The sequence below is a fragment of the Ovis aries genome, chromosome 12 (assembly GCF_016772045.2).
Source record: "Ovis aries strain OAR_USU_Benz2616 breed Rambouillet chromosome 12, ARS-UI_Ramb_v3.0, whole genome shotgun sequence".
Taxonomy (NCBI): domain Eukaryota; kingdom Metazoa; phylum Chordata; class Mammalia; order Artiodactyla; family Bovidae; genus Ovis; species Ovis aries.
The window spans coordinates 60,630,540-60,658,161 of NC_056065.1; the positions used below are offsets into that span (position 1 = coordinate 60,630,540).

The following is a 27,622-nucleotide window of genomic DNA, read 5'->3' on the forward strand; positions in this document are numbered from 1 at the left end:
GAGGGGAGGGAAGCTCAAGAGGGAGTTGAAATATAACTATGGCTGATTTACATTGTTGTATGGCAGAAATTGTCATAATGTTGTAAAGCAGTTTTCTTCCAATTAATAAATAAATTAAAAAGCAAAGGATATATGAGTTTGCACTCCCATGAAAATGGTGTATGAGTATTGTTTCATGTGTGTGCTGAATGACAGTCAAGGTTACATTACTTCAAAAATATTTGCTAATCTGATATTGAAAAATGACATTTCATTGATTTGCATTTCTTTGGTACTTGGGTTTAATATTTCTCACATGGTAAGACTGTTCTAATTTTTCCTTTTCAAACCAAATTGTGATGAAAAATTGTTACTTTATTACTATCACTACAGAATAATGTAGCTTAATTTTAAAATTTATTTTTTGTGTGACAAACATAGCTAACATAAAATTTGCCATTTTAACCATTTTTTAGTGTACCATTCAGTGGCATTTGATTTATTAACACTGTTTACAACTAAGTTTCACTACTATCCACCTCCAGAACTACTTCATCCTCCGGTATTGAAACTCTCTATGCCTGTTGAACAGTGATTCCCTATTCCCCCCTTTCCAGCCCCTGGCAGCCCCCGTTCTCCTTTCTGTCTCTGTGGTGAAGTGTCTAGTTCAGTGTCATTAGGTACATTCACAGTGTGCAGCTATCACCATTCCATTCATCTCCGCAGCTGTTTCATTATTCCAAACTAGAACTCTGTGCCCACTAAATAGTAGCTTTCATTCTCCCCTCTGCCGTTGTGTTTCTATGAATTTGCCTATTCTAGGTACCTCATATAGATATGTAGTCATACAGTATTTGTTCTTTTGTGACCAAATGGCTTATTTTACTTAGCGTAATGTTGTCAAAGTTCATGCATGTTGTAACGTGTGTCAAAATGTCCTTCTTTTTTAAGACTGAATAATATTTCATTATATGTATATACCAGTTTTGTTTATGCAGTCATTGTTGAAGGACGTTTGAGTTGCTTCTGCCTTTTGGCTATTGTGAATAATGCTGCTATGAACATAGGAGTGCAGCATCATTTGTTTTTTACTTTTCCGTTGTCTTTTGATCTTTTAAAAACCAGATTTAAAAAGATTTAGCTGCCATTAAAATATGTACACAGTTCTTTTGTGCCTTTTTTTTTTTTTTTTTTTTAGCATAGCATGCCTTTTTCTTTGCTGCTATTGAAGCATATCAAGATAAACAGTGCCCTAGACTTAGAATCATGAAGCCTGGGTTTATGTCCTATTTCTGCTATCACCATGATTCCTTAAGTTATTTAGCCTGATAGATCTCTAGTTACTGCATCAGCAAATTAAGCATATAGTACCCACTTCATAAGGTGTTTAAGAGCAATAAGATAATGTATGTGTTCAATTTACGAAAAGCTCTTTCTGTATTCAAGTTACTATTATCTATGTAATTTAGACAATTCTATTGCTGGTAATGGAGGTTGAAATTTTTAAATTATAAAGTTATACGTTGAATGTCATGTACAACTTTTGTTTCAACAGTCTCCTTAAGATACCCACATAAGTAAAATTATTTTGAATCAGAGAATAATTGTTCAGAGAATATGAACAGTTTTATAAATCTGGCTGTGTAGTTCTTACCATAGAGTTTTTCAAAAGGATTATGTAGTTTAGTTGGCAGTTGATAACCTTTTTCTCTCACCTCTGAGTTTTATTTTTAAGAATGTGGTGGGGGTTACTTTTTTATAGGGATAGAGTAGTACTTCATTCTTGTTTAATATGTTTGTCTTTTTTCTTAACCATTTGGTTTAAAAACTTTATTTTAATAGCAAGTAGATGTTAATGGAAATGTCACTTTCCTTATATAGAAGTGAAGAAAGACCTGCTTAAAAGTGCATTTTAAGATATTCTGGTTTGTGCTTTTTGTTATTTTACTGAAATGTAGGTGTTAGTTATCTCTTAGTAGCTTCTAATACTGGGAGTCAGTTTTATAAGAAATTTACTTTACAGGGCTAGATTCACTCACTGGAAATATTCAGAACTCACTTGTTGATGAAGAAAAAGTACACTCTGGTTCAGAACGTGGCTCTCATCAAGGAAAGAAATCTGGGACCAGTAGCAAACTTTCTGTGAAAGATTATGAGCAGACTCTTGATACTGATAGCACTTTGGAAGAAATTTCTGGGCATTCTTTGAGGTAAAGTTATGCATATTTTATACTGAAATTTGTATTTCATTAAAGTTATAATATCATTGATGCTCATAGAATTCACTTAATAAATTTATGTATTTTTTATAGTTTTGTTCATAGCTCTAGTCTTTATATTATAGAATATACTCATCTCTCACCTAAACTATTGTAGCTACTGCTATAGGTATTCTTTGCCTCTAGCACAATCCACCCTTCTATTCCAAACAATTTTCACAGTTGTTTTCTTCACTCAGTCATTTGACCAAGCAACTACTCTCCTTAGGATACTCTGGACCTCACAGTTACCCCACAGATCAACACTTAGAGCTTGACTTTGTTTGAAGTGTTATCACTAGGCTACCAAAGACTATCTTACTTCCTTTGTTTATGCAACTTTTCTTCTCAACTGTATTCTTCCACTCTTTAAACATAACCACTTAGTACCCTTTTGGTATCATTGTTTATTTGTACCTCTGAACTTTTTACTTATGCTCAACCTATTAGACAATTAGATTTTGAAATCTCTTAAATTGATTGTGTAACTTGCACACTGTAATATCATATATTATGCACTTAGCCTATTGCTTATAAATAACTATTGCTTCATGTACAATTCCTGCTCTGTCTCCATGACTTTTATCTGTTACACTGGTTTTGTTCTTCTGGAAATTTAAGCTCTGAGAAGGCATGGATTTATTTTTTTACTTTAAAACTGTGTGCTTTTTCCAATATAGTGTTACATACAGACAGTCATTTTTAGTGCTTTCATGTTGCAGATAGTGCCATCATTCCTATGTCTAAAGTTGAATTTTAATTTCTTTGTCAATGATTTTGGAATTCAGAAAACTTTACCTTTCCTTAAGAGATACCTGATGATTTAACTGGCAAAATCTACAAAGTTAAACATTTCTAAACAAACTCCAGAGCCAAATAAGTTGATAAATGCCCCATACTATAGTCCAGACCCCCTACTTCCTCACCTATGGAGATTGACAGTGGATAAAACAGTTTAAGGATTTGATACAAAGGAGTCCAGTTTTAAAAAAAAAATTATTTAACTTATATTGTCTTATTTGGCTATAGACACTTGCTGTGTCCACATTCTTTCCCTTTGTTTCTTTTTTATATTTTAGAAAACTTATTAATATCATTGGAAACAGCTAGTCTAGGTAAGTCTCTGCAGAGCAAATATGAATTCATCTTGTAAATCCATATGGTGAGATTTATCTTATGAGTCAGTTCAGTTCAGTTTAGTTGCTCAGTCATATCGGACTCTTTGCGACCCCATGGACTGCAGCACGCCAGGCCTCCCTGTCCATCACCAACTCCCGGAGATTACTCAAACTCATGTCCATTGAGTCGGTGATGTCATCCAACCATCTCATCCTCTGTCGTCCCCGTCTCCTCTCGCCTTCAATCTTTCCCAGCATCAGGGTCTTTTCAAGTGAGTCAGCTCTTCGCATTAGGTGGCAAAGTAGTGGAGTTTCAGCAGTTGGAGTATTGAGCTTCAGCATCAGTTCTTCCAGTGAACATTCAGGACTGATTTCCTTTAAGATGGACTGGTTCGACCTCCTTGCAGTCCAAGGGACTCTCAAGAGTCTTCTCCAACACCACAGTTCAAAAGCATCAATTCTTCAGCGCTCAGCTTTCTTTATAGTCCAACTCTCACATCCGTACGTGACTACTGGAAAAATTGTAGCCTTGACTAGATGGACCTTTTTTGGCAAAGTAATGTCTCTGCTTTTTAATATGCTGTCTAGGTTGGTCATAACTTTTCTTCCAAGGAGTAACTTTCTTTTAATTTCATGGCTGCAGTCACCATCTGCAGTGATTTTGGAGCCCCCAAAAATAATGTCTGCCACTGTTTCCCTATCTATTTGCCATGAAGTGATGGGACTGGATGCCATGATCTTTGTTTTCTGAATGTTGAGCTTTAAGCCAACTTTTTCCCTCTCCTCTTATGAGTACTGTGTTTTAATATTGTGTTGGAATTCTTTCAGGGAAATCTATTAGGAAACAGAAGTAATGGTAATTCTTTCTATGTTCTGTAAATTGTCAGACTGTTAAAAACAGTATTTCTCTAAACTTCAGAAAATTAAAGGTTACAGGAAGCTAGTGAGTGCCTTTAAAGACTACTTTTATTCAAATTTAAATGCTGGTATAAGAGAAATTTTTACCTTTAAAAACCATGTCATAGTTTTATTAAAGCTAAAAGTCAGCTTGATTTAGTATGTTGAAATATGCTAACTGCTAACATGCTTTATAGGATATTTGAGTCAGTAAATAAATCTTTAGTGCAAAGCAGCGTGCTTCTTATCAAAAACAGTACCTTTAATGAGCTTAATTTATCAAAGAGAAACTTGACCTGTGCCTTGTGTTGAATTAAATACTTTGAGTTGTTTTAATAAAACTGCTATGAGAGGTTACTTCTTAGAAAGTTCAGGAAAGAACTATAGCATTAAAAAGTGGACAGAAACAAATGGACATATATAAAGTATTTGGAGATGGTTAGTGTGAAACTAACCACAGTATGTGATTTTTTGGGTTAATAAAAGTAATAACAAAAGTAGTTTTTGTCATTTTAAATTTTTTAACACAAAATGATATTCTCTTTCAGAGACATATTTTAAGGTATTTTTATGAAATAGGCTTTACCTTGCTTTTTTTATATGTTTGTAATTTTATTGCGGTATAAGATTTTAGTATTCTAGAGGATTTTGCCTGCTACTAAAATAAGTGATTCATAGTAAATTACATTGTAGAGGAAGGAGTTTAGTCACAATTTAATCAAAAGACTCCTTTTCCATATTATTTTGAGCAGGGCTTGTCCCCAGCTTGTTACCCTCTGTAAATCTAGCAATAAAAGTACTCATAGTCATTCATTCAGTGTAGCAACTCTGTTAAAATGAATAAATCAGAGCTTTTTAAAGCTAATGTTAATAAGTTTTGCATGTTGTTCTTATTGTTTAGATGGCTTTTGAAGTAGATTTCCTGTCTCTAATGTCTTTATGAAACAAAACTTGTAGTGTCTCATCAGATAAGGGAAGATCTCAGAAAACTCCAACTTCTCCCATATCTCCAAGTTCTCAGAAACTGTTGCAGTTTGACCTTCCAGGAACTTCATTAGAAAGATCTAAATCCTCAATAGTAGTGACTCCAACAGGGTTTAAGCCTAATGCAACTTTTGCTGATGTGAACCTGGCTGCCAGCAGAACGACGACAGAGATGGCGTCAACACCAGGCAAGTAGATCCATGCAGCTGTAATTTTAAAAATTGGATATGAATTTATTTCTAAAAATTTATTTCAGTTAAACCATAGAAGAATGTTACTTCAAGTGAATGCAATTACTATTTGAAGTATTAAACAAAAATTGTGCCAGAAAATAAATATTGAAAAGCATGAGAGATTCAGTAGTGGTGACTTTTCCCATCTAGCCAGCATCAGTAAAAAGACATTTGAAAAATGTGTTCTGTGTATGTATTATGTACGCTGGCATGGTTTATACGTACCTTCACATGCATACACAAAAAAAGTAGCTAGTAGAATGCTGTGTACTAAAACGTCACTGTCTTTCCTACAAAGGATAGCAGACTTGTTTTTGGACCTTAAAATAAGAAATGAATTTTAGAAATTAGATATAATTTCACATGAACTTTTATATATGACAATTATATGCCTTCCAGGTTCTAAGCGCTTTTCTCCTGCTGGCCTCCAGCATCGGATGGCAGCAGAACTCAGTTACTTGAGTGCCATTGAGGAGTCGGTGCGTCAGCTGTCAGATGTAGAAAGAGTTAGAGGAGTTTCACTTGCTCAACAGGAGAGCGTGTCTCTGGCTCAGATCATAAAGGTATTTGTGGAATTTTCTTTAGCTTTCTGTGTTTTTTTTTTCTCTTTTCTTTGCTATTTAAAATGATCTTAATGTTGAGTTAAAAAAGAAAACACAAAACTTTAAACTGCTAAGTAGAAAAAATAGTCTTGTCACACAGTACCTATAAATAATCTTGAGAAAAACTGTCATATTCTAAAAAGATAATTAAACATGCAGTATTTGGCAACAGAACAGTAAAACAGTCATTCTCTTTTAAATACTTCATTTTCCACATTCTTTACCTTTTTTTGTTACAGTGTGAAAATTGGCTTATCAAAATTTTTCTATATTTTCTCTTTTTGAGTGAGAAAAGTCAGAAATGACTTTGGTTTTGTTTTGTTTTTTTAATACTTTATTTGTACTGAAAAGTTTCTGAGATCTAAGTGTTTGGTAGTACCAGGATAATAGGACTTTTCCTTAAGGAAGCTAACAAAAATCTTAGTGTTCCTTGGTGGAGATGCTATTGGTATCTTTAAAAAAAAAAAAAACAGGTAACATTTGCATATAATAAAATACACAGATTTTAAGTGTACAACTTGATGAATTTTGAGCGTGTAACAACCACCTTAATCAAAATGTATTACACTTTTATCACTCCAGAAGGTTCACCCAGGCCTTTTCAGTTAATCTCACCACCCAGAGGCCATTAGTATTCTGATTCATATCACCGTAGTTTATTTCTGCCAGTTCTAGAACGTCATAAAAATGGAAGTATACTTTGATGTGTTGTGTTTATTTTATGCAGCATAACATTTTTAAGATTGATCCATTTTGTTGCATCTGTGGTGCTTTTGGTTTTTTCGCTGAGTAACATTCCACTGATGATTATATCACAATTCATTTATCCATTCTCTTGTTGGTGTACATTTGTATTATTTCCAGCTTTTGGCTATCACAAATATTCCTGCTGTGAAATTTTTTTCCAATTCTCTGTGTACAATACAAAATTTTATTTTTCTTGCTTAAATACCTAGGAGTGTAATTGCTTGGGTTAAGTATATATTTATGAGAAAATGCCATTCTTTTTCCAAAATAATTGTGACATCTTATACTCTGATGGTAGTATATGAGAATTCTAGTTGTATTGTTTCTTTGCTGTTATTGTATATTCTAGTCATTCTAATGAGGGTGAGGTAGTATCTCATTGTGGTTTTTAATTTGCATTTCTTTTATGACTGATGAAATTGATCTTTTGGTATATTTATGGTTAATCTCGTATCTTCTTTTGTGAATATGTGAGCAAATCATTTGCCTCTTTCATAATTGGAACATTTGTCTTTTAATTATTGAGTTGTAGGAGTTCTTTATATGTTCTAGAACAAATCCTTTTCAGATATATCTCAAATATTGCTTTCCATCCTAGACTTGGGGCTTCCCTGATAGTTCAGTTGGTAAAGAAACCGCCTGCAGTGCAGAAGATCGCAATTTGATTCCTGGGTCACAAAGATCCACTGGAGAAGGGATAGACAACCCACTCCAGTATTCTTGGGCTTCTCTTGTGGCTCAGCTGGTAAAGAATCTGCCTGCAATGCGGGAGACCTGGGTTTGGTCCCTGGGTTGGGAAGACCCCCTGGAGAAGGGAAAGGCTGCCCACTCCAGTATTCTGGCCTGGAGAATTCCATAGGCTCTATAGTCCATGGGGTCACAAAGTGTTGGACATGACTGAGTGACTTTCACTTTCACCCACATCCTAGCCTTGCCTTTTCATTTTTTTAAACTCTGTTTCTTGAAGAGCAGAAGATTTTAATTTTGATGAAGTCTCGTTTTTAATTTTTTTCTTTTATGGGTAATGCTCTTTGTATTCTAAGAAATCTTTGCTTACCCTAAGATATTAAGATACTCAAAGATATTCTTTTATATTTTCCCCCCAAACTTTATAGTTTTGCCTTTATATTTAAGTGTGTGAGCTATTTCAAGTTAATTAAGAATTGTGAGAAATGGGTCAAAGTTAATCCTTTCCCTCCTGATGTTTGGTTGTACTAGCACCATTTTCTTAAATTACCTTGACACCTTTATCAACAATGAAGTAATCATATATGTGCTGGTCTACTTTTGCATTCTGTTCTTTTCCATTGACCTATTTGTCTAGTACCATACTATTTTACAGTAACTTCAGAGTGAGTCTGTTTTCTTCTTTCATTTTTTCAGTTAAAAATTTTTATTGGAATATAGCTGATTTACAATGTTCTGTTTCAGGTGTATAGCAAAGTGAATCAGTTATACATATGCATATATCCACTCTTTTTTAGGTTCTTTTCCCATTTAGTCCATTACAGTTTATTGAGTCAAGTTCCCTGCACTATGCAGTGGGTCTTTATTAGTTATTTAATTATCTATTTTATATATAGTAGTGTGTATATGGTAATCCCAGTCTCCAAATTTATCCCTCTCTCCCATAGTGGGTCTTAAAATCAGGCTGTAGTTACTCCAGTTTTGTTCTTTCCCAAGATGATTTCAACTTTTCTTTTTCTATCTAACTTCTAGAGTCAGTTTGTCAGTTTCTACCAAAATTTTTTAAAAGCCTGGTGTAATTTTGATTTGAATGACATTGAATCTACAGATCAGTTTGGGAAGAATTCACATCTTAACAGTATTGAATCTTATAGTTCATGAACATAATATCTTTCTCTGTTTGTTTAGGTTTTTTAGATATTTTTCTCAACTGTAATTTTCAGTGTAGAGATGTTACACTTTTTAAAAGTTATTCTTAAATTTATGTCTTTTTGACGATAAATCTTATTTTTTCAATTCCATTTTCTAGTTCATCTTAAATTATCTAGTTAGTTTTTTTGAGTGGAACTATTCAGCCTTCCTTCACTCCTCCCAATAAATAACAACAGTGCTATGCATTCATTGTGACAGTAAAAGCTCTCCAGACACTTCCAAATGCTCACGGGTGGGCAGCGGAGGAGCCAATTCCAACTTTGTTAGAAATCACTGGATTGAGAAATGGCCCTTTTGCAGCTACCATCTTTTCCTTGAAATCTAAACCACTGATACTATGTACTGTTTTAGGGATTTGTTATAACTCTGGGTTTCCACATATGGCCAGGGCATTGTATGACTTCATATATAAACTTACCACCTTTAGAGAACCTATATTATTTAGCACCATTCTAGAAGAGATGATAATATATAAATTTATAGATAACATCATGTGGAATAATTGTAAGAAAGTGTTTAAAAGGAGACCTTTGGGGGTGACGTTTTAATGAAGCTGGTCTTTCAAAATCAAGGGAGTCATAAAATTGTGACTTATGAAGCATTATTTTTATTTTGACATGTAGGATGATTTAATGTCCTCCAAAGAGCTGCCTGTAGCTTTTGTTTTAAACCAGCTTTTTAATATCAGTTCTTAGTTCTGTATGCCTTGGAAATTTTTTTCTATTATATTATTTGACACACATTAAGTGGTCACTAAATACTTTAGATAAATAATAAATGGTTAATGTCTGTGCTATTTACTCTCTTTCCTTTAGGCTCTCATGGGTTCCTTCAAAAGATTTGTGTTAGGAAAACAGCTTTCCATTTAATATAATTTCTGCATTAAAATAGTTTAGTATCTTAGAATTAATAGTTGATCATTTCTTTCTGAAGGCACAGCAACAACGCCATGAAAGAGACTTGGCCCTTTTGAAGTTGAAGGCTGAACAAGAGGCTCTGGAATGTCAGAGACAATTAGAAGAAACCCGAAGCAAAGCAGCTCAGGTAGCTTCTTTTGCAAATTTCTATCCTTGAAATCACTTTAGATTTCTTTTAATTTTATAGGAGGAAAAAGGAAAGATGTAAATAATTATGTTTTAGTACATTATCCCATGAGTTAATTTTATGCCATTTGACTCTAATAGCCGCCTTGTGAAATTTAAGTAGTCAGGTCAAGATTTATCCTCAATTTAGAGAAATGGAAACTGAAGTATATGGTGGTTACTTGTCTATAGACACATCAACTTGTAAACAGTGGAGTTAAGACTTAAACTACAGCAGTGATTTTAAGATTCCAGATTTTAAACTCTAAATTTTGAGACGTGAAATCCAGATAGTAGTCAAAGCTTGTTCTCCCCCCCCCACACACAAGGCAGTTGATCCATGAAACTGATTTACATGTTAAAACTAATTTGGATAGGATGAGATTAGACATAAAGTAAGTTATCTTTCCCCCACTTTTATTAACAGGTCCATGCGGAATCATTACAGCAGGTGGTAAAGTCACAACGGGATATGACTGAAGTCCTGCAGGAAGCAACATGTAAAATAGCCACTCAGCAAACAGAGACTGCTCGCCTGACGACAAATGCAGCACGCCAGATCTGCGAGGTAAGAGCCACTGACAGCGCTTTTCCTTTAGGTCTTTTTAGTCAGCCTGAGTACCTTTGGTTTTAGCAGTAATGGGTCTCTAACATCTAGTAAATGCATGCTTTTAATAAGTAACTTTCAGTGAGGGCCATACCCTATTGAAATGAGGCATCATTTATTGTAATTTGTTGTTAGGTGAATGATACAGAGGCAAAAGATGCAAAAGAACTCTATATTTTTTCCCCCGAGTAATCTTTTTAAAAAGATTGTATAATGTATACTAATATATATTTACAATAATGTGTGTATATATATATATTTTTTTACAATAATATGTATCCCTTTTAAGTATACAGTTTTATGATTTTTGACAAATACGTAGGTATAGGCATCTATGTGTATTTCTTGTTTATTTATTTATGACTGTGCTGGGTCTTTGTTACCCTGGGCGGGCTTCTCTCTAGTTGCAGTGGGCAGGAGCTACTCTATAGTTGGGGTGTGTGGGCTTTTCATTGCGGTGGCTTCTCTTGTTGCTGAGCACAGGCTCCAGGTGCACAGGCCTCACTAGTTGTGGCACATGGATTCAGTAGTTGTGACTCCTGGGCTGGAGAACACAGGCTCTGTAGTTGTGGCACACAGGTTTAGTTGCTCCATGGCATGTGGGATCTTCCTGGACCAAGGATCGAACCTGTGTCTCTTGCATTGGCAGGCACATTCTTTACCACCGAGCCCCAGGGCAGTCCTGGGTATATTTCTTTATCATATCTTTCTATCCCTATAAACACCACTATAATCAAGAAATATCCAGCATTCTTAAAAGTTCCCTCATACTACTTTGCAGTCAGTCCCCAATCTCAGTCCCAGGGAGCCCCACATCTGTTTTGTATGTAGATGTTTCATTGTTATCCAGAGTGATATTGGTGTCTTTTTTTCCCCCCTTAATTGTACCAAGTATAAAGCCAGAAATAGTTTTACTGCTGTCTCTGTATAGGATATCATGATCTATACTATAAAGTTGCAGTTAATTTTAGCAGTTACTATTTAGGAATGTTTGTGAAATGATTCTGTTATTAAAAAGCCATGAACCTGCTATATGCTGAGTACATGGGGTTGTGCAAATAAGTAGAGTCTCTTCTCTCAAGAAATTTTAGGTTACAATTAACAAAGATTTTTAAAACACTTCAGTTTGTCAAAGCAATGATGGAATTAACACCAAATGAATAATATATGGCAAAAAAATTACTTTGTTGACAAAGTAATGTCTCTGCTTTTAATACGCTGTCTAGCTTGGTCATAACTTTCCTTCCAAGGAGTAAAAGTCTTTTAATTTCATGGCTGCAGTCACCATCTGCAGTGATTTTAGAGCCCAGAAAAATAAATTCAACCACTGTTTCCCCATCTATTTACCATCAGGGTCTTCTCTAATGAGTTGGTTCTTCCCACCAGGTGGCTAAAATATTGGAGCTTCAGCATCAGTCCTTCCAGTGAATATTCAGGACTGATTTTCTTTAGATTGACTGATTTGATCTCCTTGCAGTCCAAGGGACTGTCAAGGGGCTTGTCCAAACCATCATTCGGAAGCATCAGTACTTCAACACTCAGCCTTCTTGGTGGTTCAACTCTCACATCTGTACGTGATTGCTAAGAAAACCATAGCTTAGACTAGACAGACCTTTGTCGGCAAAATAATGTATCTGCTTTTTGATATGCTGTCTAGATTTATCATAGCTTTCCATCCAGGGAGCAAGCGTCTTTTAATTTCATAACTGCAGTCACCAACAGAAGTGATTTCAGAGCCCCTCAAAACAAAGTCTCTCACAGTTTCCATTGTTTCCCTATCTATTTGCCATGAAGTGATGGGACCAGATGCCATGATCTTAGTTTCTTGAATGTTGGGTCTTAAGCCAACTTTTTCACTGTCCTCTTTCACTTTCATCAAGAGGCTCTTTAGTTCCTCTTTACTTTCTGCCATAATAATAGTGCCATCTGCATATCTGAGGTTATTGATATTTCCCCCGGCAGTCTTGATTTCAGCTTGTGCTTCATTCATCCCAACATTTCCCATGATATATTTTACATAAGTTAAATAAGTGGGGTGACAGTATACAGCCTTGATGTACTCCTTTCCCAATTTGGAACCAATTTGTTGTTCCATGTCCAGCTCTAACTGTTGCTTCATGACCTGGATGTCGATTTCTCAGTGGGCAGGTCAGGTGGTTTGGTATCCCCATCTCTTTAAGGATTTTCCACAGTTTGGCTTTGGTGTAGTCAATAAAGCAGAAATAGATGTTTTTCTGAAACTCTGTCGGTTTTTGATGATCCAGTGGATGTTGGCAATTTGATCTCTGGTTCCTCTGCTTTTTCAAATTCCAGCTTGAACATCTGGAAGTTTTCAGTTCATGTACTTTTGAAGCCTAGCTTAGAGAATTATGAGCATTACTTTGCTAGTTTGTGAGATGAGTGCTGTTGGGTAGTTTGAACATTCTTTGGTATTGGCTTACTTTGGGATTGGAATGAAAACTGACGTTTTCCAGTCCTGTGGCCTCTGCTGAGTTTTCCAGATTTGCTGGTATATTGAGTGCAGCACTTTCACAGCATCATCTTTTAGGATTTGAAATTGCTCAGCAGGAATTCCATCACCTCCACTAGCTTTGTTCATAGTGATGCTTCCTAAGGGCCACTTGACTTCAGGATGTCTGGCTCTAGATGAGAGATCACACCATTGTGGTTATCTGGGTCATTAAGATCTTTTTTGTATAGTTATTCTGTGTATTCTTGCCACATTTTCTTAATATCTTCTGCTTTTAATTTTTTTTTGGTTTACTGTGGCCTATTTTAGACTTGAAGACTTTCTGCTTAATAATTCATAGATTGTTATAGTTAGGTGAAACCTTAGAAATCCTGTGGTCTACCTCTGTTTATTTTATAAAGACGTGAAACTTCAAGAATCTAAATGACTTGCCCACAATATGTTACCTATTATGGTAGAATTTGCTTGCTTTCAATACAGTGAGCTTTCCAAGACACTCTACTGTATCTCATTTTTTCTGCGACATTACCTTTTTGCATCTTCTTTACCTTCTATCTGTTCATATTTAGATGGCGGAGTTGACTCGAACTCATATCTCAGATGCCATCACTGCTTCAGGAGCTCCCCTAGCAGCACTATATGATCACCAGCGGCAGCACGCTCCAGACTTTGTGAAACAACTAAGGACAAGAGCTGAAACAGATAGGTTAATATCCAGTCATTCAGCAAATATGTAATGAATATCTGTTATGTCCCAAGCTCTGTTGTGGGTACTGAAGATATAGTTATGGACATATAGTCTAGTGGGGAAGAAAGACATTAATCAAATGTTCCTTTAGGTGAGTAAGCACAAATTAAGATAAGTATTATGAAAGAAAGGAATATTTGTTTTTGAGATATACAGCAAAGGAGTTTGAATAACATGGAAGTCAGAGAAGATTTTCCTGAGGAAGTAAAGCTAATGGTGAGATCTAGTGGATGAAAAGGAATCAGTGATAAAAAGGAGGTAAGGAATAGGCAGGTCAGTGCATGCAGAGGTGGAAAGGAAAGTGAAAGAACACCAAAGAGACTGGAGGCAGAGGGCAAAAGGAGAAAGGTAAGAGGTGATGCAGGAGTCAGATCGTGGGAGAACTTGGCAGATCCTCTGGATTTTGAGTTTATTCTAGGAGCAATGACAAGTCTCTAGAGAGTTTTTTAGGCAATGCTGGGTGATGTCATCATGTCTGTGTGTATATATTTTTCACATCAGCTCTGTCTCTAGTTCATAGATTTTTAGTCTATTCACATTCATTGTACTTGAGGTGATTTGTGTTTATTTTGCATAATAAGTAAATATTCTTTAATGTGTTATATACTTTTCTATGAACAAATACCTTTCTCAAATAGTTTGTAACCTGTATTTCATAATTTCTATTCAAGCTTTTATCTCATATTAATATTAAACAGTATTTAAAATCTTTCTCTTATTCGAGACTTTAAATGTTTTAATCAGTTTTTCTTTTCTTTGTAGGAAAAGTCAGTCCGGCTCACTTTCTCAGGGTAAAGAAGGAACCCTTGACTCTAAGCATCAGAAATTTTCCCCTTCATATGATAGTTATTCTGAGTCTTCAAGACACAAGAATCGTGATAGAAGGTGAAGAGAGTTTGATTTAGTAAAGTCTGACAAATGACTTAGACATTGCTTTTTTAAAATTCCTTTGTCTTATTTCTTTAAATGAAATAGTGCTTTCCCTTCTGTTTTGGCTTCCCTGATTTTTAGCCCGTTTATGAAATAGTTGTTCCATGTAATAGTATAGCTACCATTCCTTGACAATCTACTGTACAAGTACTGTAAGAATTGTTTTTCCTGCATTTAATCTTCACAACAACCTTCCAAGACAGATATTATAGTTATTTTATAGGTAAGGGAACTAAGGATCATGGAGATGTTAAGAAATTTACCTACAATCACATAGCTAGTAGCACATCAAAAAATTGAACCATGATGTATCTGACGAGAGTACGCTGCTTTGCTGATATCCATATTTTTTGACATTACTGTATGTACTAATTTTTATCATTATGAAAGAAGATCGAATACTTTGTCATTGATACTTGATACTTGGTAACATCTATAATTTTCAGTTATGGATCTGTCCTTGGATTAAAAAGTTTTAGAGGCTACTTTCCATCATTCCTAGAGATAGGATACCTATGTTATCAAAGTATACTAAAACCTCAATTTAAAATATTAAGTCATGAGACTGAAAAATATGAAAATTAATGGGGGATAAGTACCAACAGTTATTAAGTACTTACTCTGTGTCTGGAACTATGTGACTTTCATTTAACCTTCACTGACAATTTAGGCCATCACCTGAGTTCCTGCAGTGGTCTCCTAATAGGTTTCCCTGTCCTTTAACCTTTCCCTACTCTATTCATTAACCACATGGAAACCAGAGTGATTGTTTGAAAATTTGCAGCCAATTGGTTATTTATCTCTTTGAAACATTAGTGTTTCCTCAGAGCCGCTTAGTATAGCGTGGAAGTCCCTTTGTTATTAAGCCTTTAGTCCATCTCCAGCTCTGTCACTTGGCATTTCCCCTCTTACCATATTTTACTAGTTCTAACTACTTCATTTCTCTAAGAGCCTTGCTCTCTTTGTCTCCTATGCCATTATATGCTGTCCCTTCTTTCTAGACCCTCCGTACTCCATTCTATTTACTGTAGTTTTACTTCCCTTTTAAGAATCAGTATTAGCCCATCTGCTTTAGAGATCCCTTCTGTGTTCACCCACAGCAATCCAAGTGTAACTGTTACAGCCATTACCAGCTTCTATATTCTTACTCCTTTACTTAGTACTTGCAGACTAAACTTAGAGCTCTTTGAGGACTTCATTTTCATCACCCCTGCAATGAAACCGTATACCCATTAGCAGTCAGCTCATATGTCCCTTCTTTCCCAGCTTCTGGCAACAACTCATCTACTCTTTGTTTTCTATGGATTTTTGTCTATTTTGGATATTTCATATGAATAGGGCCATTCAGTAGGTGGCTCTTTGGAACTGGCTTCTTTGACTTAGCATAATGTTTTCAGAGTTCATCTATCATGTATCCGGACTTTTTTCCTTTATATAGCCAGATAATCTGTTGCATGGATGTCCCACATTTATCCATCAGTTGATGGACTTTAGGATTTTTTTCTTTTTTTTTTTTGCCCTTGTGAATGGTGCCACTGTGTACTGATTCATTCATGTACAAATTCTTGTGTGGATATATTTCATTTCTTTTGGGTATATACTTAGGAATTGTAACTCTGTTTAACATCTTGATGATATGCCAAACTGTTTTCCAAAATAGCTGTTCCATTTTACATTTTCACCAGGAATATAAAGATTTTTCACATCCTTACTAACACTTCTTGATAGGCTAATGAAGACTGTGTCATTCCTGTATCCCTAGAGCTTAGCAATATGCCAAGTACATAGGTAGGCAGTCTACTACATGTTTATTGAGTGAATGATTGGCACATAACTGCTAAGTAGAAGAATTGAGATTAACCGCATACCCTACTGATTCCAAAGCGCTTGTGGTCTCTTGCATTCTTTTACCTTATAGCTTTATTATACAATTTATCCTTTTAAAAACATTTATTAAGTCAGACAAATAATTATGTAATATTCTGATAAGTACCAGCATAGAAATCTGCACACACAGTATGAACACAGAAAAAGAAGTGACCAAACCCTCCTTGAGAGTAGAGAAGGGGTCTCCAAACAGTTTGCAGAAATGCTACTTCAACTGAGTCTTGAATTCATTAAGCACAGAGGAAAGGTAGGGCGTGTCACAAGAGGGAAATAGCTTATTCAGGGGACCTTAAAACTTGGCTCATGGTTGGCTACGTATTTATATTTAGTGAATAGATAAATTAAGGAAAGCAAAGAGAGAGGAAGGAAAATACTAAACTTTAAAACAAGTTCACTAAGCATTTGGAAACCTGAGGCTTAAAGTAAGGAGAAGGGCAGAGCTAATGATACAGACTTGAGGCTTACTCCAGATGATAGCAGTAGAAATTATAGATATGCATAAGATTGTCTAAGGAGAGTATATAGCATAAGGGAGAAAGAAACCAAAACCCTAAGAAGCACAATCATTTTAAGAAAAGATAGAAAAATTAAAAGGAAGTGAAAGAAATACAGGAAACTTGCTTGGGAGGTAGGGAGAGAAGCAGGTGGGAGTAGAGTCAGGGAATATAAGAAAGGAGAGCCCTTTTATCATTTAATTTTGTTATAATTCAAGCTTACAAAAGCATTGCAAGAATAATACAAGTTTCCCAATTATCTTTCCTCCAGATTACTCTAGTGTGTTAACATTTTACTACATTTGCTTAGCAAGCTTTTAAAGGAAGGAGATAAGAGATTCATATCACCTGATGTAGAAAAAGAAATTATCTATTGGATGTGACAGTTAGAATTTAGGTAGAGTTTACAAGAACAGTTCCAGTAGAACAGGTGGGAAATGAGGCAGGCGTCAATAAATTATGAGGTTGATGAAAAGTAAGGAAGTGAAAACAGCAAGTAGAAGCCCCCTTTCCCAGTAGATTGATTGATTTTAAAATGAAAGGCAAAAAGGGAATGAGAGCCTGAGAATAGTGATTCCCCATCATTACTATTTAAAAGTGAAACCTTTTCTGCTACTCATCTTTTCTAAAATAGTTTCCTCAGACTTATGTCTAAGTGGCATTTTTATGTTTTATATCTTTCATTGTTTCAAATCTTGATCATAAGGCACATTTCCTTGGTCAAATAAGTTACTTTGAAATTATATCCATATTTTGTTGCCTTAATTTTTTTTCTCATTTGTTTCCATAATATGCCTACACAGGAGTAGTAGTGGTAGCAGCCGTCAAGAAAGTCCTTCAGTTCCATCTTCTAAGGAAAATGAGAAGAAACATCGTGGTGAAAAGATGGAGAGTTCTATTGATGAACAGGTTCAGACCGCTGCTGATGATTCTTTTCGAAGTGATAGTGTACCATCTCTTCCTGATGAAAAAGGTAACTTTGTTTGCACATATATGTGTAATTACTTATGTGGGGAGGCTTCCAGAACCCTTTGAGATATTTGTGACTGAGCTAATTAATATAGTTAGAACATGGTGATATTACAGACAGGTTTCATGTTTGATATTAAATGTGTTCAGGTAAAACTGTTTCAAATGCACCATGCCAGTAACCTTGCTAATATTTTACATGATTGTGTGTCATGATCCTAAAGGCAGGCAAAACTAAATCTAGGAGAATGTGCATGTGAATGGAAAATATATATTCATTACTGGAAAAAATTACTTTTCTCCTATTGTAGGTATGTAACATGGCCATAAGAAGGAAAATACATTATTAGACCTTTAAATTTTAAACAATATAGTAAGGATACAATTTCTTATAAATGATGATGCCATCAGATATATTAATTAGAATAAATTCATTACTTAACTCCTCCTGGATCATAAGCTAAGCATGTACACCTGTCAAATCATGAATAGTAAATAATACAGCAAAGAAAATAAAATTTGGCAACAAATGGCACCTTTAATACATTAAGTCAACAGATTAACAGCCTCCATTTTTAGATATACTCTTAAATAACTTCCTTAAGCAGTGTTTTTGATTGATAGTCTAAAACTCTGTTCAAAGCAGGATGGGCAAGACAGTCTTTGGAAAGTAAGAAGAAAACATTTAAATTTATTCATCCTTTAAATATATATTTTTGTAAATTTTATAGTGAGTATAAAATAGGGGTGCAGGCTAAGTCACTTCAGTTGTGTCTGACTCTTTGCATCCCTGTGGACCATACCCTGAGGGGCTTCTCTGTCCATGGGATTCTCCAGGCAAGAATACTGAAATGAGTTGCCATTTCCTCCTCCAGGGGATCTTCCCAACCCAGGGATCAAAACCAGTGTCTCTTGCATGTCTCCTGCATTGGCAGGTGGGTTCTTTACCACTGGGAAGCCCTAATATAGGGGTATAGTAGTCTATAGTTATGGCAGCCCTAGCTGATTAATACAGATGTTGGTACCTAGAAGTGAGGTGCTGCTATACTTGATAAGTGTGAAACTGGCTTTGAAACTGGATAATGAGTAAAGGATAGAACAGTTTTGAGGTTCATGCAAAAAAAAAGCTTACATTGCCCTGCAGGATATTATTGGTAGGAATGTATATATATTAAAGGTGATTCTGATGGAGTCTGATAAAGGTGGAAATAAGGAACATCTTGGGCTTCCCTGATGACTTACTGGTAAAGAACCCACCTGCCAGTGTTGGTGGCGTGGGTTCAATTCCTGGGTCAGGAAGATCCCTTGGAGAAGGAAATGGGAACCCATACCAGTATTCTTGCCTGTGAAATCCCATAGACAGAGGATCCTGGCAGGCTACAGTCCATGGGGTCGCAAAAGAGTTGGACACCGCTTAGTGATTAAACAACAACAAGGAATGTGTTATTGGAAGAAAGACAGTCTTTGGTATAACGTGGCAAAGAAGTTAATTGAATTTGTTCTAGTGTTTGTGGAAGTTCAGTTCAGTTCAGTTCAGTCACTCAGTTGTGTCCGACTCTTTGCGACCCCATGGACTGTAGCACGCCAGGCCTCCCTGTCCGTCACCAAGTCCCGGAGCCTACTCAAACTCAGGTCCATCTAGTCAGTGATGCCATCCAACCATTTCATCCTTTGTTTCCCCTTCTCTTCCTGCCTTCAATATTTCCCAACATCAGGGTCTTTTCCCGTGAGTCAGTTCTTTGCATCAGGTGGCCAAAGTATTGGAGTTTCAGCTTCAGCATCTGTCCTTCCAGTGAATATTCAGGGATGATTTTCTTTAGGATTGACAGGTTTGATCTCCTTACAGTCCAAGGGACTCTCAAGAGTTTTCTCCAACACCATAGTTTAAAAGCAGCAATTCTTCGGTGCTCAGCTTTCTTTTTGTCCAGCTCTCACATCCATAAATGACTACCCAAAGAACCATAACACTGACTAGACAGACCTTTGTTGGTAAAGTAATGTCTCTGCTTTTCAGTATGCTTCCTAGGTTTTTCACAGCTTTTCTTCCAAGGAGTAAGTGTCTTTTAATTTCATGGCTGCAGTCACCATCTGCAGTGATTTTGGAGCCCAGAAAAATAAAGTCTGACACTGTTTCCACTGTTTCCCCATCTATTTGCCATGAAGTGATGGGACCAGATGCCATGGTCTTCGTTTTCTGAATGTTGAGCTTTAAGCCAACTTTTTCCCTCTCCTCTTTCACTTTCATCAAGAGGCTTTTTAGTTCCTCTTCACTTTCTGCCATAAGGGTGGTGTCATCTGCATATCTGAGGTTATTGATATTTCTCCCAGCAATCTTGATTCCAGCTTGTGCTTCTTCCAGTCCAGCATTTCTCATGATGTACTCTGCATAGAAGTTAAATAAGCAGGGTGACAATATATAGCCTTGACGTACTCCTTTCCTGAATTGGAACCAGTCAGTTGTTCCATGTCCAGTTCTAACTGTTGCTTCCTGACCTCTATACAGATTTCTCAGGAGGCAGGTCAGGTGGTCTGGTATTCCCATCTCTTTAAGGATTTTCCACAGTTTGTTGTGATCCACACAGTTGAAGGCTTTGGCATAGTCAGTAAAGCAGATGTTTTTCTGAAACTCTGTTGGTTTTTTGATGATCCAGCGGATGTTGGCAATTTGATCTCTGGTTCCTCTGCCTTTTCTAAATCCAGCATGAACACCTGGAAGTTCATGGTTCACGTACTGTTGAAGCCTGGCTTGGAGAATTTTGAGCATGACTTTGCTGGTGTGTGAGATGAGTACAATTCTGTGGTAGTTTGAACATTGTTTGGCATTGGCTTACTTTGGGATTGGAATGAAAATTGACCTTTTCTAGTCCTGTGGCCACTGCTGAGTTTTCCAGATTTGCTGGCATATTGAGTGCAGCACTTTCACAGCATCATCTTTTAGGCTTTGAAATAGCTCCATCACCTCCACTAGCTTTGTTCATAGTGATGCTCCCTAAGGCCCACTTGACTTCACATTCCAGGTTGTCTGACTGTAGGTGAATGATCACACCATCATGGTTATCTGAGTCATGAAGATCTTTTTTGTATAGTTCTATTGTGTATTCTTGCCACCTCTTCTTAGTATCTTCTGCTTCTGTTAGGTCCATACCATCTCTGCCCTTTATTATGCCCATCTTTGCATGAAATGTTCCCGTGGAATCTCTCATTTTCTTGAAGAGATCTCTAGTCTTCTTTTTGTTGTTTTCCTCAATTTCTTTGCACTGATAGCTGAGCAAGGCTTTCTTATCTCTCCTTGCTGTTGTTTGGAACTGTGCATTCAGATGGGTATATCTTTCCTTTTCTCCTTTGTCTTTAGCTTCTCTTCTTTTCTTAGCTATTTGTAAGGCCTCATCTGACAACCATTTGCCCTTTTGCATTTCTTCTTCTTTGGATGGTCTTGATCCCTGTCTCCTGTACAGTGTCACAAACCTCTGTCCATAGCTCTTCAGATACTCTATCAGATCTAATCCCTTGAATCCATTTGTCACTTCCACTATAGAATCATAATGGATTTGAATTAGGTCATACCTGAATGGTCTATTGGTTTTACCTACTTTCTTCAATTTAAGTTTGAATTTGGCAATAAGGAGTTCATGATCTGAGCCACAGTCAGCTCGTGGTCTTGTTTTTGCTGACTGTATAGAGCTCCTCCATCTTTGCCTGTGAAGAATATAATCAGTTTTCTGTATTGACCATCTGGTGATGTTCATGTGTAGAGTTTTGTCTTGTGCTGTTGGAAGAGGGTGTTTGCTATGACCAGTGCTTTCTCTTGGCAAAACTTTGTTAGCCTTTGACCTGCCTCGTTTTGTACTCCAAGGTGAAATTTGCCTGTTACTCCAGGTAGCTCTTGACTTCCTACTTTTGCATTCCAGTCCCCTATAATGAAGATGACATCTTTTTTGGGTGTTAGTTCTAGAAGGTCTTGTAGGTCTTCATAGAACCATTCAGCTTCAGCTTCTTCAGCATTACTGGTTGGGGCATAAACTTGGATTACTGTTGTATTGGATGGTTTGCCTTGGAAATGAGCAGACATCATTCTGTCATTCTTGAGACTGCATCCAAGTACTGCATTTTGGACTCTCTTGTTGACCATGATAGCTACTTCATTTCTTCTAAGGGATTCTTGCCCACAGTAGTAGATACAATGGTCATCTGAGTTAAATTCACCCATTCCAGTTCATTTTATTTCAGTGATTCCTAAAATGTCAATGTTTCACTCTTGCCATCTCCTGTTTGACCACTTCCAATTTGTCCTGATTCATGGACCTAACATTCCAGGTTCCTATGCAGTATTGCTCTTTACAGCATCGGACTTTACTTTCATCACTAGTCACATCCACAACTGGGTGGTGGTGTTGCTCTGGCTCCATTCCTTCACTCTTTCTGGAGTTATTACTCCACTCTTCTCCAGTAGCATATTGGGCACCTACTGACCTGAGGAGTTCATCTTTCAGTGTCATACATATTTGCCTGTTCATACGGTTCATGGGGTTCTCAAGGCAAGAATGCTGAAGTGGTTTGCCATTCCCTTCTCCAGTGGACCATGTTTTGTGGAAAGTGGAAATTAAAAGTGATGACCCTGGATATTTAGCTGAGGAGATTTCTAAACAAAACATTGAAGGCCTGGCCTAGTTTTTTCTTACTGCTTATAGTAAAATGTGAAATAAGAAATAAATTGAAGGAATTATTAAGCAAAAAGGAACCAGAATTTGAAGATTTGGAAAATTCTCAGCCTGTGCATGTTGTGTAAAAAGGAGAAAGCGAGTTCCGGAGAGAACACGAAGGGCACGAGTAGACAGTTACTTCATAAAGAAATTGCCCGTGGATTTAATCAGCCACCTCAGCATGTTCAGCTGAAGCCAGGAGTACAGATGGGATTATATGAGCAGAGATACAACCATTTTGGATTAAAGGGCAAGAGACAGGATGAAAAAGGAAAGCTTTCAGACTTCTGGGATTCTGTGGGATGAGACATTAGAGCTATCCAACAGTGGACATGCCTATAGAAGATTAAGGTGGCTAGAATTGATGGGGCAGCCAAGATCCAAAGAAATTAAAACTTTGGAAAACTAATATGAGGAAGAAAACAAGAAAAAATCTAAGTCACTTTGGTTTGGCAATGATTTCTTAAATATAACACCAAAAGTACAATCCATGAAGGAAGAAATTGACAAGATGTACTTTATTAAAATTTTTAAAACTCTGCTCTGTGAGAGAGATTATTAAGATAATGAAAAATCACAGACTGTTAAAAAATATTTGTACAAAAACACATATTGGATAATAGACTTATCTCCAGAGTACATAAAAGACTCTTAAAACTCAATAGGAAAATCAGCAACCCAGTTAAAAAATATGCAGAGATTTAAACAGATACTTCATTGAAGAAAACATACAAATGAAAATTAAAATCTCAGTGAGATGGTGTAACTTGCCTATCGGAATGACTGAAATCCAAAATAACAACAAAGTGGTGGCAAGGATCCTGGGCACCAGGAACTTGAATTCATCACTGATGAGAATGTAAAATGGCATGGTGCCTCTGGATGACATATTCACAGTATTTTATAATGACCCAGCAGTCATTGCCTAGGTATTTACCTAGTGATCTGAAAGCTTAAGTCCACACACAAGTCTATATGTTTAACGCTCATGGCATCGTTATTCACAATTTCTAAAAAACTGGAAGTAATCAATATGGCTCATGAGGGGAATGGATAAACAAACTGCTAAATCTGTGAAGTAGAATACTGTTCAACAAGGAATGATTTGATTCATGGACCAACACAAATCAATTTTAAGTGAATTTTACTGAGTGCAGTTAGCAAGCCCCCAAATCATATATACTGTATGATTCCATTTATATGACATTCTGGAAAAGGCCAAACTATAGGGGTGGAAAACAGATGACTATTTCCCAGGTATCAAGTGGAAGACAAAGTGATAGACTACAGAGAGATGCACAGAAGAGCTTTTAGTGTGAAACAGCTGTTACGTAATAAGGTATTGTGTGTTCAGCATGTACTGTCTATGTGCATTTGTCAAAACCCTAAAACTGTACATTACAAAGAGTAAGCTTTAACGTATGCAAACTAAAGACACACATACACACACACCAACCCGGATGTTGGAATGGGGAGGTCCCAGGATGGAATGCAGTCTGTGACAAATCAACCTAACTGCAGTACAAATGAATAGCGTAACCACACTGAAGGGGTGGGAGTGGAGGGAAAAGGAGCTGGCCCAGATAAGTTTGGAAAATGGTATTTTCCAGTAGGAATTGTAAGCTTAAATACAAAAGGAATAGTATAAAAACTGTATTCTAGTTGGTAAATTTGTTTTTCACAGATGGACAGTTTACAGTTGTTTTCATATTTGTTGGGGTTGAACAGATAAGTAAATGGATGTTAAATTGTGGAAATAGATTTCTCAGTGTTGGAGACAGAAACTATAGACATACAAGAAAGGAAGACTAGAATGAATTCTGTGATACAGGATTAGAGTCAGAAACATCAGTATGGATCATGTTTGGATGGGTGGATGGATACAGGAACGTGTGTGTGTGTATACAGGAGTGTGTGTGTGTGTGTAGATGGGTTAGTATACCTGCAGTTATTAATATTACTTGATTCTCTCCACTGAGAGTGAAAAGAGCAGCTCTGTCCACTGAGAGAGAGTGGACAAGCAACAATGTGCTAGTAGTTTTAAGGACAACCATGCCAAGATTATGGTTTCTAAATATTCTCCAATAAAAGAAACCAGAGCTCTTTGGAGAAATGACTGACTCTAGAACTATACAGGGGAAATATGAAGTGAAAGAAAGGATTGAAGGGCAGGGGGAATGTCAAAGGTGCACAGGAACCAACCTGAAAGAGCTGTTATGTTTTTAATTAAGCATGGGATTGAGGAATTTCTAAAAATTTTTTCATTTGCATTTCTTTGACTTCTAGTCATGTTAATCTTTTTTAAAAAACTTAATTTTGGCCAGTAATATTTCCTTTGTGAAGCATCATATCATGGCAATTTTTCATTTTTCTGTAGGGGTATTTATTGTTCAGTTTCTCAGTTGTGTCCAACTCTGTGACCCCATCCACTGGTTTTCTCATTGATTTATAAGAGCTCTTTATATATGAAGTACATTACACTTTTGCCATATTTCTTGTACTAGTATTTTTAGGTATTTTAGGTTTTTTTCTGTTTCTTGTTTGTAAAGTGAGTGAATTTTGCTTATTATTCCATGCCTATTAGTAACTAGTATTCAGTTCTTTAATTTGTTGGCTGGTCCTGTAAAGATGCAACAGGGTCTACTAATTGAATATCTACTAAAACTTTTGTAATGATAATGTCCACTTGCTCCATATTCTTTTAGATTCAACTTCTGTTGCAACAGAATATTCCCTGAAATTTGATGAATCCATGACAGAAGATGAAATAGAAGAAAAATCATTTCGATCTTTACTACCTTCTGAGAGTCATCGCAGATTTAACATGGAAAAGAAAAGAGGCCATCATGATGACTCTGATGAAGAAACTTCTCCAGAAAAGACTACATTGTCCTCTGCCAAGGTGTGTTTCAGTTTATTCATGGAGATACTTCATATATAGCTGTGGATATGCTCTCTCAAAGGTATGAAGTATCATTTTGTATTTGAACTCAGTTGTCAGCTACCAGAATATTTTTCCTAAGGTACCAATTTTGGGGTTTGTTTTGGCAGAGGGGGGAGTATAGAATTTAGCTTTTCTTTCCTTATAAAGTAGCTTGCAAACATATTCCTTGAAATAATACATAAGACCTTTGAGGATGTGAGCCAAAGTTAAGTCTTGAGCTTTTTCATTCACTTCAGTCTTATAACACTTTATTCCATTTAAAAAATTGCATTTATATAATACTTCTTATTAAATTTTAAGCCTTTTGGATAACAGGGACAAATTCTTACATCTTTACATCCCCTTGGACAGTGCCTGACTTACTCTAGTTATTTGTTAAAATTTTATTGGGTGAATAAATTAGCAGTTGAGTGTTACTTTCTCTCTCATGTGCCTTTTTTTTGAAGAATGTTCTTTAACATGGTTGGCAGCCTTTCTATAAGTGCATACCTCTTTTAATGAAGTTAATTAAGTTCCAAAAGCTATAGACAGTGATCAAGATGACTTAAACTCTCTGACTCAGGAGCTAAGCATGCCATTCTCAGGAGGACAAGACAGCTTTTCTAAATTTACTATGGAGATGGTTCGACAGTATATGAAAGAAGAGGAAATGAGAGCAGCTCACCAGTCTTCACTCCTGCGTCTCCGTGAAAAGGCCTTGAAGGAGAAAACTAAAGCTGAACTAGCCTGGTTAGAGCATCAGAAAAAGTAAGTTCTTTCAATGAACGTAATTTTGACTGTTCAGTTTCTCCTTTCATGAAATGCTTTGTTTTTAAAGATGTTTTTGTTTCCTCATTTAATTTGATCAACCCTGTTTCTCAGGCTAGAAGTATAGCAGTCATTGTTGAATCATGTTGCTTTCAAGACCTCCTACTCATAAATTCTCTTTGCATTTCTCTCATCACTTAACTGACTCTTATATTGTTATTTTATGCTTAATTACTTTATTGTGTTATAGATTCTCAAAGCTATTCTGTCTTTAAAGGACATAGTCTAAGATTTGCTTATATCAAATATCCAATAAAATATTGGTTGGGATAGGAATTGCTGGATGAAGCAACTGTTTTCTCCATTTGAAAATGTTAAATGGTTTAAAAACTTTAAGGGGTTGAGAATTCTTGATATTAGAATAGGAATTTAAACTAATTTTGTCTCAATGGGAATGATTGCAGACATCTACGAGATAAAGGTGAAGATGATAAAATGCCCCCACTCCGGAAGAAACAGCGTGGTTTGCTCTTAAGGTTGCAGCAAGAAAAGGTATGTTAGGAAAAACAAAGGGGACAATTTAGATTGTGAAATCTATTATTTTGCCTAATCTTTTTTGCTTATTATCTCATTGAAGGAGATTTAGTTGATATTAACCACTCTTTATGCGTACTACTATAATTGCAAGAGTTGCTTGATTGCCCGTTTTATTTCTTCTAAATTAGGATTGTACTTCACTGCTAACAGAATACCGTATTAAGTCAAACCTTCTGCTTTCATTTGCTGTGTAAAATATTGTACAATTGTGTTTTGGTATGTGTATTTTAAAAATTATAATATTTGTGAGTCTAGTTGGCTTAACTTTTTAGTCATTGTTTCCCTAAATAGACTTTTAAGTTACATGAATTACAAATTGACAAATATTTAGGCTTAGTGGACCTAGCAAGACCTGGGATTTGAATCCTGGAGAGGCAGTGTAGTGTCATGGTTAAGAATTCAGGCTCTAGATTCAGATTGTCTGTTGTTGTTTAGTCACTGAGTCGTGTCCAACTCTTTGCGGGCCCCTGGACTGGAGCGCACCAGACTCCTCTGTCCACTGGATTTCCCAGGTAAAAATATTGGAATGGCTTGCCGTTTCCTTCTCCAGGGGATCTTCCCGACCCAGGGATTGACCCATATTGACAGACAGATTCTTTACCACTGAGCCTTCAGGGAAGCCCTAAATTCAGATTGCCTAGATTAAAATCCCAGATCTACCAGTTATTAGTTTTATAATCTTGAAAAGTTACTTATCTGTGCCTCAGTTTCATTTTCTGTAAACTGATCA

General features: G+C 36.2%; 1 protein-coding gene across 8 annotated transcripts in view; it reads left to right on the forward strand.

The window, feature by feature from the left end:
- CEP350 (centrosomal protein 350) overlaps positions 1 to 27,622 on the forward strand; it is a 156,668-nt gene that overhangs the window by 71,637 nt on the left and 57,409 nt on the right. For all 8 annotated transcript variants that reach the window (XM_060396663.1, XM_015099343.4, XM_060396665.1 and 5 more), the window contains 11 exons: positions 2,003 to 2,189; positions 5,210 to 5,424; positions 5,869 to 6,032; positions 9,651 to 9,761; positions 10,227 to 10,367; positions 13,446 to 13,582; positions 14,387 to 14,509; positions 17,739 to 17,908; positions 25,310 to 25,506; positions 26,111 to 26,295; positions 26,760 to 26,847. In XM_060396663.1, coding sequence (XP_060252646.1) covers positions 2,003 to 2,189; positions 5,210 to 5,424; positions 5,869 to 6,032; positions 9,651 to 9,761; positions 10,227 to 10,367; positions 13,446 to 13,582; positions 14,387 to 14,509; positions 17,739 to 17,908; positions 25,310 to 25,506; positions 26,111 to 26,295; positions 26,760 to 26,847 — 1,718 coding nt within the window. The remainder of the gene's footprint in view (positions 1 to 2,002; positions 2,190 to 5,209; positions 5,425 to 5,868; positions 6,033 to 9,650; positions 9,762 to 10,226; positions 10,368 to 13,445; positions 13,583 to 14,386; positions 14,510 to 17,738; positions 17,909 to 25,309; positions 25,507 to 26,110; positions 26,296 to 26,759; positions 26,848 to 27,622) is intronic.